The 14,602-nt window shown below is 41.3% G+C and overlaps 1 protein-coding gene across 4 annotated transcripts in view; it reads right to left on the reverse strand.

Annotated features, from left to right (window-relative positions):
- The window catches only part of Pus7l (pseudouridine synthase 7 like), a 21,305-nt gene continuing 6,703 nt past the window's right edge, over positions 1-14,602 (reverse strand). For all 4 annotated transcript variants that reach the window (XM_076911944.1, XM_034517370.2, XM_076911943.1 and 1 more), the window contains exons 3-9: positions 14,264-14,423; positions 12,059-12,251; positions 9,571-9,669; positions 7,554-7,635; positions 5,829-6,106; positions 4,080-4,133; positions 1-1,874 (exon numbers count right to left, since the gene is read on the reverse strand). In XM_076911944.1, coding sequence (XP_076768059.1) covers positions 1,545-1,874; positions 4,080-4,133; positions 5,829-6,106; positions 7,554-7,635; positions 9,571-9,669; positions 12,059-12,251; positions 14,264-14,423 — 1,196 coding nt within the window. In that variant the 3' untranslated portion in view covers positions 1-1,544. The remainder of the gene's footprint in view (positions 1,875-4,079; positions 4,134-5,828; positions 6,107-7,553; positions 7,636-9,570; positions 9,670-12,058; positions 12,252-14,263; positions 14,424-14,602) is intronic.

Raw genomic sequence — 14,602 nt, forward strand, 5'->3', positions numbered from 1 at the left:
GGTTTTTTTTTTTAAACATTCTTTATTACATTTTTTTTTTAACTTTAAAGTATGCTTAAAGAGCTACAAGTATAGCTTGGAGATCGTGTTTGCTTAACATATGCAATGGCCTGGAACTAAGCTTCATTAAAATCTGCTTCTCACGGGCGAGCATGGCATGTGTAAAATACGTGTGTTGCTCCTGTAAAACATTTTCTAATGCTACTAAGTTTCCATCAACAACTTTAGTGACTACATGTTTGCTAACTCTCTGACTCGACTCATCTTCCTTATGTTATTTACCGGTGGACTTAGAACTGACATCTGATCTGCTCTATAGTATACAGAGCAGGGTCCTCAGCCTTCCTAACTCCATGACCCTTTAATACAGTTCCTCATGCTGCGGTGACCCACCCCCAACCACAGTCACTTTGTTGCTACTTCGTAATTTTGCTATTGTTATGAATCATAACATAAACATCTGAGATGCAGGATATCTGATATTTGACCCCCAAAGGGATCATGACCCACAGGTTAAGTCCCACTGAACATGCAACAAAAAGCACATTTTGCATTCCATGCAAAAGTTTTGCTTCTTTTGGACTTTATTTCCTGGTTTTAATATTCCTTAAGTAGGTAGAATTTAGCATAGCCTTACAAAAACCCATCATTGCTGGTCTGCAATATTCCACATGGATTTTTTAATTTCATCACTATATGTTACTGGCAATGAGATGAATATTGGAGAAGGGCTTCCTGATAAATAAGTCACCTCTCTCTACTCAGACTTAAATGACGTAACACTGTTAAAGATGACTCTTGGTGCAGGGCAATTAAATCAACACTTGAGATTTCCAAATGGACAATAGGTTTTCTTTTCACAGTATAAAACATACAGACAATTCAGTGGTAACTCAGGAAATCAGGACTGTATTTTCAAAAAGAATCAGTACCATATCCAGTGTCATTCGTATGGGTCAGAAACAGAGCGTGGATACAGACAACAGTCTAAAATCTGAGTTTAGGTGACAGAAAACAAAACAAAAAGTTAGGGGAACAGGTAAAAATTTAGTATAGAAAATTTAATTAAAATCTTCAGTCTTCCTCAAAGATGATCTCATAAATACATTATGAGAACAGACACTGCCTTTGCATGGGGTTACACCAGCCACTTCATGCCGGAAAGGATGGCAGTGATGGAGAAAAGCTTCTCTGGTCCTATCACCATGGTTTCACTGTCACCTGGCTTTACCTTTCTAAGCAGTGTGGACAGTGTTCTCTCTCCACCTCTTATGCGTGATGCACAGTAGCCAGTGCTCAGAGACATGCTCCAAAGACCTGGAACTTTCATGACCGGAGCAAAAATCCTGATGCATGACCTTAAAGACCTCGGTCACACAGCTTTAAACTTAGACACTGATGCTTACGTTAATACACCACACCCAGCCTCTCAGGATACCGTGAAAACCAACGAACAGCAACCGTGAAGCTCAAGGTGGAGTCTTAGGAACCACAGCTACCCTTGCTTCCAAACACAGGGCACACGGCTGCATCAGGGTGTGGGTTTAAATGTCGCCGCCCTTCATCATTTCCCGCAGACAAACGGTAGCATAACAGGAAGCGTCGAGGTCAAAGGACAAGGACAGTGATGAGGCTGTAACATCATCGTGGGGCCCTTCCACTTGAATCTCAGCGGCATCAGGATGGACTAGTCGATGTGACAAGTTGTGGGGGTGTTTCACGATGTGCCTGTAGCATCCGGGTACATTCAGCTTTAGGGCGGGCACCCTGAACCTACAGGCCTGCAGTCCATCCCTGCTGAGGACTCCTTGGTACCACCGCCCTACTTTGTTCTCTGGGTACTGAATGTTGTATCCAAGCACAGGCAGAACCACCTGGGAGGACAGAGAGAAACGACAGCTTATGGATTAGCTTTCGAAAGATATTCGACCATATCTCACCTATATGACTGGAACCCAGCTTTGTTAAAAAAAAAAACAAAAAACAAAAACAAAAAAACAAAACAAAAAAAAAAAAAACAGTGTCAGGTTATAAATATGAGACATGTTTTGGGTATTACCTAGGCCAGCTATAACGTTATCTGATAAAGAAAAGAGCTAGCTAAAACCAAAGAGTCGGGAGAGCTGTGGTAATCAGCTTACATCAGGCATCACTGGGCAAACCATAATTCAAAAATAAAGGTTCGTTTACATATTCAGTGAAGACCAACTCTCTGACAGCAGGGAATTCTACAAGTGGAGTCTTGGTGACATGCAGTATAGTCCCTACTGCTAACCCTGCTATCTTGCATGACAGTCTTAGATTCCTTTTTTATTAAAAAGCAAACAGGTGACAGCGAGTATTTTTATTTTTATCAGCTGCATGCTTGTGAGTAAGGCCATGCTCCTTAAGGATTGCTCCTTTGCGAACTGCTGGACAGTACGATTCAATGCTAAAATGTATTTAGAAAAATGGACAAAAAGGCATCAAATGTATAAACGAATCTCAAAGAAGCCAGGCACTTTAGGGTTTAGGTCAGCATGTAGAAGGCTGAAGCAGGGTATGTATGAGTTAGAATCTAGCCTGGGCTATAGCTGGCGTCTGAAACATGATTCACTTGTAACCCTTTTATCCAAGAAATTTATACATAACCCTAGGCATGTAACTCTATGAAATTGGTATAAAAGCCAGAAATTGGCTGATAATAAATCATATAAGAAGTATTTCAGGATGATTCTTTGTTATATGTATAATTCTATCTTTATTAAAGACAATTTAATTATTAAATTATTAAATCAAATTTACATGCTAATAAGATTAGGTACTGTTTATTTTCATCTGAGGCATTAAATCTTGGCTGAATATTTGAAACTGTAGGACAGAAAGCATCTTTGGTGTATTCCAGAGTTGACAGGTATTTGGATTCAGTAATCCTCACTGCCAAGAGTATTGCTTCACGTAGACACATAGCACAAGATGGCAGAAGTATACTTAGAGCCATTTCAGAAACTGTTGAAAAACTCCATCCTAATCCCAGAGCAAAACTCAGCTAACTATTGTTCTTAAAAGTCGGCAACCAAAATGACAATTTTTAAAATCAGGTATTCTAATGCAATGCAACCCATGCATAACTTGATATTTACATGCTGATGGATGATGGTAGAAAAATATTACGTCTCTGTTTTTCAGAAGTAAGCCATTTGTTTTTTAAAAACAGAAAATTTTTGTACGTGCAGTAAAACCTACAACGGCTAATATGTAATCGTCTGAAATCTGAGCTGAGGCGTTTCAGGTGACACCATCATCATCATCACCACCACCACCATCACCATCATCACCATTACTATCCTCAACATCATTACCATCATCACCATCATCGTTGTCATCATCATCACCATCTGCACGGCTGAGCAGGAAGTACTAACGGTGCAAAGCGCATGTGTTACGATGCAGAACCTGGCCTGCAGTGAGGTCACATGATGCGACACCGGAGAATGCTTCTACAACCACCCAGGGAGCGTTACGCCCTTGGTTCTCGGCTAACTTTCTGTCCATATGCACTCGGAAACCTCACGCTACTACGGAAGCTTTCACACGTTCCGCCGTGGAGGTCACAGCCTACAGACTTGGAAGCTGGGATACAGGATGGCTCAACAAAGGCCACGTAGATACCGAGTGACACTATTCAGGTGACATATTTTTCCAAGGGTGGAGCACCGTAAGATAAGATAAAAAGTAAATCAGTGATTCTTGTGAGATAGGATTAGTGCAACCCTGGAAACAGGATTAACGGTCAGGCTCTGGGAAAGGCTGGAGGGAGACATGAACTTTGGGAAAATCTGAGGGAGACATGAAGTGCTCTTACTAAATTTCTGTATTCCCATGACTAAATACGTTTATCAAAAGCAAGCATAAATTAAATTATTAGGAACTAAATGATAGCATAATAAATTTATTGTAAGCATAAATTTATTAAAGAAGCATAAATTATTAGGATATAAATCATTACTTAATCTAAAAGTTACCTAAGAAGGGCGGGTCAGATTTGACTCTAGTGGACAAGGCTTATGTAAATCTAAGTGATGGTAACTTGCATTTACCTGGTGCAGTGCATATGTGTTGGCTGATTCCTCTTCTTTGGTCACCAGATGAACCTAGTTTTATAAAATACAGTGGAAATGAGTGGTTCCCAAATGCTCAGACTACCTCAGTGTTCCCTGACCCTGATTCACACACTGAATACATATATGCTTAAACACGACCTCTTTATCATCACTTGTCTGCAGACAAGCCCACTCCATAAAAAGAGACCAGTCCTTTCTGCATTGACTACACACTGCTGAAGCAGGTGAGCTATAGCCGTGACTTTCCTCCCTCACCAACAAATTATGCCAAACTGAACATCTGCAGAGCCAGCCCCTCCCTTCAGTCACCCCAGGGTGACCCTAGCAAAGACAACTAGTAATGGGAGACACAGCGCCTGAACCTGTTGTCTTCTCTAAGGCAAGGGCTCAAATGGAGGGACTGGGACACCAACCCAGCCACGAAACCTTTGACCTACAGTTTGTCCTGCCTGCAGAGTGTTCCAGGACCAAGCAAGCAAAATCAAAGTGATCATAGAGACTTCATCACGCTGTTTGTCAATATTTGTTCCAGAGAGTGGTTGTAGGCATCAGAGACAGGAAGGGAAGGAAGTGTGTGACATGCTACACTCGGGAAACTTTGCTCACAGCTTCGTTCTGGGCTGGAGAGGTGCTCGGCTGTGAGGAGGGAGCACCTGCCACTCTTGCAGAGGTCGGTGCTAGAGACAAGGCGTGCCTGAATAAATCATGAGTTTCAGAAAAGGGCCAATACATTCATGCTGGGTTCTCTGTTAATTAGTCTGGGGAAGATTTCTATTACTTGAAACTATTTGTATAGATGGAGTCCAGCATTAATCCAGGTGAAGCTTTCTTTAGGCAAAGCTCAGAGTTGACCTTTCCTCTAGTTTTGAAGTGCTGGGTCTCGATGTATCTCTATCGGCTGACTCCTAGATCTACACGCTGGTTCCTCCAGATCCTCTTAGACTCCTGGGTCTTTTTAGGCACACCACATTGGCGATTCTGAATTTTTCCTTTCCCATCTGAGCCTCAGCTCTCGTTTCTATAGAATGGGAGTTAAAGGACCGAGAATATCTGATATCCTTTACTTCACTAAAACCTAATGACTTTACAGTATACAGGATGAAGTACTGCAGGAACCTCACAATTTTACAACGTACAGGAGGCCAAGGGCCTCGTTCCTGTTTTTTAACCACGTTTTGATATAATGTCAGAGAAAAGTTTTTTTGTTCTTTTCGATTTATACTATTATTTGAACTGTCTAACGAGACATACAGGATTCAGCTTCACTACTTAGTTGAAACTCACAGAGAGAAAAATGCCTGCTGGACAGGGAAGAAATGGGAAACGAAGGTTTTATAGCATCCCATAGCCTTGTAGCATCATTACAGAACTTTCTTTAAGGGAAAGCAGAGAGAGAGATGGAGGACACTTGCTGGCGGTGGAGGCGAGGGAGAGAGAGAGAGCACCTAATTCGGGTGTGTGGGCGAGCCAGCTTTGGACGGTTCATTCTTGTTTTTAAGAGGACCACCCTGTGCACTACACATACAGGTGTGTGTGTGTGTGTGTGTGTGTGTGTGTAAGTGTGCTCTTTAGGGGCATCTTTACCACCTTTCACTCTGTACCACTGACTGTTTTTCTTTGCTTAGCAACGTGTTGATTCTCAGCTGTCAGAAGAGTCAAGCGGGAGATGAGCAAACGGATCGACTGTCTCTGGTGTGGCGAGTCACCTCCATGGCGGGTACTCACTTTACTGCTTGGGAAATGCTCATTCGCATCTTCATCCAAGCAGATCAGGTCCCCTTCCACCACCTTGGGTCCGTAGGCTGCCAGTCTGTAAGACACTGCCTCGTTCCAAACCCTGCTACTGTATGCGTGGATGTAGAATATGCGCATGGAATGGGGGAAGGAGAACCAGGCCTGGATGCAGCCTTCCTCCGTCAAGCCGAAGCGATGCAACGACTCCAGCAGCGCCCGCTCTCGAACCCGGAACTCAGGCATCAGTGAAAGCGTCCCTTTAGCATCCTCTGAAATGAAGAACAAATCAGCCCATAGGTACTTCCACTGAAGAGCTGTCTGCGGGATGCCTTTTCTAGCAGTCTAAATGAAAGGCAATCCTTTATGGAGACCAGTCAAACCCAATTACACTAGAAAAGGCTCGCTTTTTTTTTAAGCTTTTATTTTCCTTGAAAAATAAGAAAGAACAAATGAACCCAGCAATAGGAATGGCTGACCAGACCCCCTTCCTTTAGAACAGAGTTAACCTAATTCAGAAGACTGCTAAACAAAAAGAACCTATCACCAAGGATCTAATAAGCTGGAGAGCTGCAGGGGTCTGGGAGTGTCTAAAGAAGAGATATGGACATCCAATAGAACCCCAGCAGAATCACCAGCAGCAATCTGTAGCCTAGCTAATAGGATGCTTTGTAAAATGTAAAATGTTGAGCTCCATACACACTTATTCATGGAGGGCCTTGCAGCCGGTATTTGATGAAGGTACTGGGTACTTCTTGGGTGTGCTGAAGCTTCAGAATCCTTGACACGAGAACCACATTGCTTATGTGCACCTGTGAACAATTCTGTATATACACACACACACCAGACTGACCTGTGAACAATTCTGTATATACACACCAGACTGAAGCGTTCAAAGTGTAGTCAGGAATACATGACAGCCCGTCAGAAGAAATTGTAAGAAACCTGAGATCACAGACTCAGGCAAGGCTTCGATACTTGCTGGGGCCCTACTACCATCTGAGGCAGTGTGAACTGGACCTCCTGTTAGCAGTGGGCTATCCCACTGGCCTGCTCCCGGGGACCTAAAAGCTACTATGTCATTACCTGCTGCCACCAGGTGCACCAGGTGTGTGCCTCACATAAAAAGGCCTCCAGCCACCCCAGGTTCCTCTCTGCCTTCTCCCATCTCTCTCTCTCTCTCTCTCTCTCTCTCTCTCTCTCTCTCTCTCTCTCTCTGTCTCTCTCTGCCCTCTCCTCCCCCTCCATCTTCTTGTCTGTCTCTCTCTCCCCAACCATGTTCCACCAAGTCCTCTTTGGCTCTCCCCTCCCCCAACAAACCTCTTACACCAGATCTGTTGCCTGGCATAAATTCTAAGGGGTACCTTGCTTGGCACAGCTTGCCAAAGCTGCCCCACTCCTCGCTTGCTGTTTATCCTATCACCCCCTCTAGGACTTTCTATATTGAAGGGAAACTAAGGATGTATTCCCTGCCTCTCCTTACCCCTGAGGTAGTTAGGACAGACAAAACCCCAAGTAAGTTGGCCAAAATGAAGTACCCGAGTCAGGCACTAAAATGACTGGAAACACAATGTACTGCTATCCGTCTCCAGTCTGTCTCACTGCCTTCCCGCTCAGCCATTTCTGCTATTTCTTAGTGTGTGCACTTTTGAGGAGAGGCCGGTGCAGGGCATTTGTGTGTGCCTGAACTACTACAGATCAGTAAAGAAACCTACGTACCAGTTTGAAGAAAGTATTTCTTTGCTTTATTGACAGGATCATCCATGTCTTCTGGTGTAAGAAATAATTTTATGGCCTTCACCTGGAGAAATTAACCAAGTAAAGATGTTTTTTATAAAAGAAACTGACCAATTACTTAAAAAAAAAAAAAAAAAAAATTCTTGGGCATCCTTAGAGGACTGAAAATGTTGCAATTTCCTCCTTTATCTTAGCATACTTCGTTTCACATGTAGAGATATTCTTCGATACAAAGTAACATACAAAGTAACAACCAAAATATTACACTGGAAAAGCCCCCTCCTCAAGCACTTCTGCAATTACATTTCTGACATTTTTTTCTTTTTTTTTTTTCTTTTTTAATTTTATGTATTTGAGTATCTCCCATTTCTGTCGTTCTGTATTCAGCTAAAATAAGAACATGAACATAAAGGCATGACATAAACACTCGGACTTGGCCAACATGGGATGAAAACATCGAAGGAAGCAAGAATACCAAAGCCACTGGTTTCACCTATATCCTCAAATTCTTTGACATTTTGGGTCTTACAAAACAAGTTATGGCTGGCAAGATGATTTGATATATAAAGGCATGTGCCACCAAGCCTGATGACCTGAGTTCAGTTCCCAGGAGACAAATGGAAAGAAACTGACATTGGCAAGCTGTCCTCCACACTGGCAAAATATAATAGAAAGTGTCAACTTAGATGTTTTATTTAGGGCTGGAGAGTTAAGAGCACTGACTGCTCTTCCAGAGGTCCTGAGTTCAATTCCCAGCAACCACATGGTGTCTCACAACCATCTGTAATGGGACCTGATGCCCTCTTCTGGTGTGTCTGAAGACAGCTACAGTGTAGTCATACACACAAAATAAATCTTTAAAAAATATTTTTTATTTAACATTTTAATAGTTTATTTTAAACCATGCATGTATATGACGTTTCTTTCTTTTTTATTTATTTAGAAAAGGCCATGTACTCGGTTCCTGTTACTATATTGCTGTATGTACACTAGGACTTCTTTCTAAGAACCTAGCTCATAGTATAAAGGAACTTAAAGTGACTCATCCATTTCCCAGTTTCCATTCCATCTTCTACAGCATTGATCCCAACCAATGTTCATAAAAGGCTAAAGCATCCGGTGCCTGGTGATTGTCTGTCAACTTGACACATGCCCAGGTCTCCTGGGAAGAGGAAGCCTCAACTGAGGGAATGTCCTCATCAGATTGGCCTGTGGACAAGTCTGTCGAACATCTTCTTGATTTAATGAATAATGTGGGAGGGGCCTGTCTCGCTGTAAATGGTGCCACTCTTAGGCAAGAGGGTCTTAGAACAAGAGGAGCAAGCTGAGGGAGCAAGCCAGTGAGCAGCATTCCTCCATGACCCCGGCTTCAGTTCCCGCTTCCAGCTTCCTGCCATGAGCTCCTGCCTTAGTTTCCCCTGGTGATGGATGATGCTTGAAAGCCAAACAAACCCTTTCCTCCCCGGGTTGCTGGTGGTCATGGTGCACTGTCACAGCAGTAAGAAGCAAACTAAGATGACATCCAAGCAAATACTGAGCCTCCATGACAGGCTGAGGACTGTGTGGGGTCTCACATGGGTATTAAAGACTGAGCAATGTCAAACAGATAGTCAAAACAAAATATAACAAGATGAGAAGTCCCAGATCACAAAATTAGAGGCCATTTAAGTTGACTCACAGAATGTAAAGATTAGGGAGGTACTGCCGTAAGCCAAGAAAGAATATGTGGTGTGCCAGCTACAGGACCAGGCCTCCAAGTTGCCTCCCATGATGCCCTTGGTACCTATGCCTGGTACAGTCCTCCCCACATGTATCAGGTCTGGTGTAATGTGAATCCAAGAATATGGTAGCTGCCTAATAAACCTCCAGTGATACAAGGCATGCTACATAATGCATGTGTGAGCGTATGTGCATGTACATACGTGCAGTAGGCATGCAGTGAGCATATGTAATAAATACGAGTAACTAAAGTTAAGATGGTATTTTTGAAAATTCTTACCATTTCATTCTTCAGTAGAGCCAATCCAATTCGGTCCGTTTGAATTTTCTTTCCTTTCCCAAATCTCTGTGGTCCGTAGTAATTCACAAAACCTTTATTCTATGAATATAACACAATATAAGAAATTAGAGTTTCATACATATAGTATAATCAAATTCTTTCTCTTCCCATTTAACTGAGAAATTCAGTAATTACCAATAATACAGACAGAGTCGGGTGAAGTGGTCCGAGAGATTCCAAACAGTTACACACCAGAAGCAGCAGGGAGCAAGTTTAAATTGGCCTATAAACCTTCAGGGGCAGGGTGCAAAGGGGAGAAGGAGGAGGAGGTGCCGAGAGTCAAGGCCTGCCTGGGCTATGTGAGACCCTGTCTTGGAAAAGCAATTTAGTGATAAATGGTTAAGGTTTTAAAATACCCTGCTATTTACATTACTGAGGAGTTCCTGGCATACACGACCTGACGTCCTAAGCCAAGAGAGATGAGGTACACTGGGACAAACTGCTCACTAAACCTGGATCTCATCCCCCTCTCCAGCTCTTTCTTGCTTTGGAGTCCTCTGCTGTTGGGAGAGAGCAGGAACAATGTACGGACTTCTTCTCCCAGCCCACAGGCTGCCTCCTTTATACGATTTGCTAACACATTTCCTTCTGCCTTGGTTTCCTTCTCTGATATTTCCTGGAGAGGGATGAAGATGTCACCTCTGGACACCACACCTCTGAAATGTCAGGTTATTCAGAAGAAATAGGAAGATGTTGGTCTGTTTGAAACATACGAGGAGGGTGGGGGAAGAGAGAGAAAGAGAGAGATGAAGATAGATAGATAGATAGATAGATAGATAGATAGATAGATAGATAGACAGACAGACAGACAGACATGCATGGGCATCAGCAAGTTTCTTGAAAGTTAAGAGTGCTCCATACACTTTATGAGAGGAGTAAACATTCGCTCAGCTGATAATCGTGCCTGAGCACCAACTCAAGGTTTGTCAATAAAGGACACTGAGATAATTTTTTATCAGTACAGCATGAGGGAGCTGTTTCCACTTGTAAAAATCAACTGCAGATAAGGTAAGTGTTCCCTAAATTAAACCTCTTTAAAAGTTATTTCCAATTTGTATAAACAGCGTGGTAAACCTTAAGATAACTGGAACAATTGTTAACTATAGCCGAAAGTCTATAAGCAGTGCTATAGCTCGCTAAAGAAACCTTCAGAAATCCTTGTTTTCAAGCCACTCAACTTTTCTCATTAAGAGATTTTTTTTTTTAAAAAAGGTCTATTAGCTGGCAAAATGGTATAGTGGACAAGGACTTTACCATGCAGACCTGATGACCTGACTGTGATCCCCAGAAGCCACAGTGGAAGGAAAGAACTGACTCCTAAAAGCTGTCATCTGTGCATGCGTGCGTGCACACAGACACAATAATACTGAATACATTAAAAAAGTAGAAGATAAAGCTGTCTGAAGCTAAGATCGTTTCTAATGCAAACTTCTCGATATGCAGCCTGTTTTCATAAACACCAAAGCAGACCTTCTTATAAATGCCATCAGTCAGTATTCGCAGAACCCTCTGTGTTTAAGGAGAGATCATACACGATCTAAGGAGTGTTAAGCCACAGTGCACAATTTAAAGACCGTTAGTTGGAAGCTGCTAACTAACACAGGCCTCTCTGTGTTTTCCTGTCACTGAGGTGTAGGATCGTGTTAAAAGTCCAGATGCGATCAGGAATCAAAATCAGTATATCTCAACTGTGGGACAGAACCATTTTAAAATAGTTACTTTAAAGCATCAAAGCTGTAAGCCTAACTGTTTTTGTTTTTTTTTTTTTTTTTTTTTTTTTAAGTTGGTTTAGAATTAGAAACTAACTGTCAGAATGTTTTAAAGGTCCCCAGGTTGAGAACTGCTTGTCTGGATCAGGTATGAGGGAACAGCTAGAGCCCACAGGTCAAATCTGGCTCAGCACTCACTTCTATGAATAAGCGACTGGAATATAACCATCCTCACACCTGTAGGCATCCATGCCTATGGCCCCTTCTACACAAGTTCATGGAGGGGAGACGGGGAAAGCGGATAACAGTTGAAGTATGAACAAATAAAATGATTAATATTTTTTTTTAAATCTTAAGAAATGTTGCACACTGGCTGGACAGGTTGTATATGTACATTCTCTCAGTCTGTATAAACATATGTAACAACAATTAAAGAGATAGAGGCCACAGGGTACATCACCACACACTCTTGAGGGAAGACACCAGAGAAAACCTGTTTCAGAGACTGGTCCCCCTCTGTTGGGGATGGACACACACTGTCTCTTTTAATATAGAACATATCAAGAAAACAAAATATACTGGCACCTAATTATCATTTTAAAAATTAATTATATATACACACACACAATGAAAAAAAAAAAGAAAAACCCTCATTCTTTTGTCTCAGTGAGGATTATAGAGATTTTACTTAATACAATTTCAAAGTTGGGTTTTCTCACCTTAACATTTTCTATTGCCTCCAAGATCCTCTCTCTCAGGTTTGCAGAATCATTTAGTTGATTTCTTAGATTTCTGATGATAATTTCAAAGTGATTTCCCTTGAGCTGACCAAGTCTGAGAGAATCGCCTACGGACCGAATATTAAACACATTCATTCTCTTCTTCTTAATTTCCTCTTCAATATTTTTCAACCTAGGAGTGATAAATCATACAATCAGTTAAATCCTAGTTTACAAATTCCATATTTAATACAAGCTTTAAAGTGAACCTCGACAGGCAACTCCTGTCAAAATGTAAGTACAAAGGTGGCTGGAGAGATGGCTCAGTGGTTAAGAACACTGGCTGCTCTTCTGGAGGACACAGTTTGATTCCCAATACTTTATATGGCAGCTCACAACCATCCGTAACTCCAGTTCCAGGGGGATCCAGCACCCTCTTCTGGCCTCCACTGGCACTTGAGTTCCCAAGAGATACAGACGTGTATGTGAGCAAAACACCCATGCACAATAAATAACCATGTAAATGTTTTTTGGGAAAAGCTTTCTGCCGTCTCCTTCATCCAAGCTGTAGAGTGTCCCTAATGGTCCTGACCCTCCTGTCCCAACTTGTCCATTTCCTTCTTAGGGTCTGTCCCACCAACAAACCCACCAGCCTCAGAGATTCAGCTTTGAACACTTCCTTACTCAAACTTTAAAAAAAAAAAAAAAAAAAAAAAAAAAAAAAAAACATATTTTAGAATCATATAAAAAAAAAGAAAAAGAGAAAAAACAGCAAGTATCAATTTTCTTTACATACACTTTTTAAAGTGTTTATTAAAACTGCCTATGCGATTTGGCAGGGTGCTTATCGTCCCTCTCGGTACATCTCGTGACTTCTAGATCTGCCGGATGCTATTACTTGAGGAGTCATTGAAATTCTACACCCATGGACCAAATCAAAATAATCTTCCTTCTCTCCCTAGGAACTAATCATAATATTTATTGCCTTTTGGTGTTAAAACTTAGCGTTTGTCTTAACAGTATGATATCTGGATTCCTATCGTTTAGACCCCAAACCAAAATTATCACCACTTCTATTCGTGTACAGGACTTAAAAGCATCACTGCGCCAATAGTACGTGCCTGAATAGCTTATAGCCAAGTAGTAAACCGTGGAGAACACGGCCAACTGGATGGACTCCGACTCGGCTTTTAGAAGTTTAAGGGAAGTATCCAAAGGTTGCAGACTAAAGTACAAGAATGTTAACCACACTATCATTTCACAGAGAAAAACTGGATCGAATCCCCGCTTTTAGAAAAACAGGGACAGACCTGGTTAAGTCTTTTACAAAAATTACGTTGAAAATCTCTCAGGATAAACACTCATATTACTTTATTATAGAAACATAAACTACAGAGGTAGTATGATTTTCATGTCTGTGATGTGTACACTCTGAAAGGCACCTGTGAACAACAGATGAAGTGTTGACTATAGCTATTTCTGAACAGTGAGGGCATTTGTGAACTGCTCCCTCTCTGCTTTCTGAATCTCAAGGAGAAACACATATTTCTTTTAAAACTGCAAGATTACTGGTAAAACTTTATTGCACTGAGAAGTAAAATTTGAACCCAGTGCATTCTATTTAATAAGACTATATCTTAAACGTAGGGGCTTATGATAAAAAGCACTATAACAATTAAGGAAAAAAGATTAATAAACTTATGTCTTCAATTACACTTTTCTAAATGCACATACATATTTGAACATTGTATCAGAATTTCTAAACAATTCAGACAATTTATAAACAAATCTACCACTTGTCTGTTTCTATCCTAAAATTTCCTAATTTTTGTAAGATTATTTTTTTTCTTTTATTTATGTGTGTTTGTGTGAATGCATGCTGTGTGAGGGGCCAAAACAGGACACAGGACACTGGATCCCTTGGAGCTGGACTGTAGGCAGGTGTGAGCCTCCCAACATGAGAACTGGGAACTGAACTTGGGTTATCTGGAAGAAGAGGAAGTGTTTGTAACCCCTGAGCCATCTTGTCAGGCCCAAACTTCATATATGTGCACACGAACGTGCATGGAAGACAATTATTTTATTAATGTAGAATGTGCTGTTTAGTGTATAACCAGTTAATTAACACTGACAGTAAAGATAAGGTGGTCCCAATATTATTTTGAGTGTTAACCCTACACTTTCCAGAAAGCAATACTGCATTACCTCTCTGGAGTCACTTTTCTAACCACCATTGATTGATAGGTGATTGCTTTCTTGTCTTTAAGGCCCGCGTAACTGAAATCCGAAGGAATAACACCAAGTTTGATGGCTAGAAAACCAATTGCTTCGAACATCTCCAGATTTTCCTTTTGTAGGGTAAAAGCTGAAACACAATAATTACAGATTACAGAAAAGATGGCATCATTCATAATTACATTCTTCACAAACTAACAGGTTAGGGTAATAAACTTAATTATTAATGGTAAAAGTGTGTTTTAAAGCATTTGTTGGCTCATTAAGGGTGTGAATTAAAGTTCACATTCTTTCCCTGGGCTTACAGGT

Source organism: Arvicanthis niloticus, chromosome 13, assembly GCF_011762505.2.
Source record: "Arvicanthis niloticus isolate mArvNil1 chromosome 13, mArvNil1.pat.X, whole genome shotgun sequence".
Classification (NCBI taxonomy): Eukaryota; Metazoa; Chordata; class Mammalia; order Rodentia; family Muridae; genus Arvicanthis; species Arvicanthis niloticus.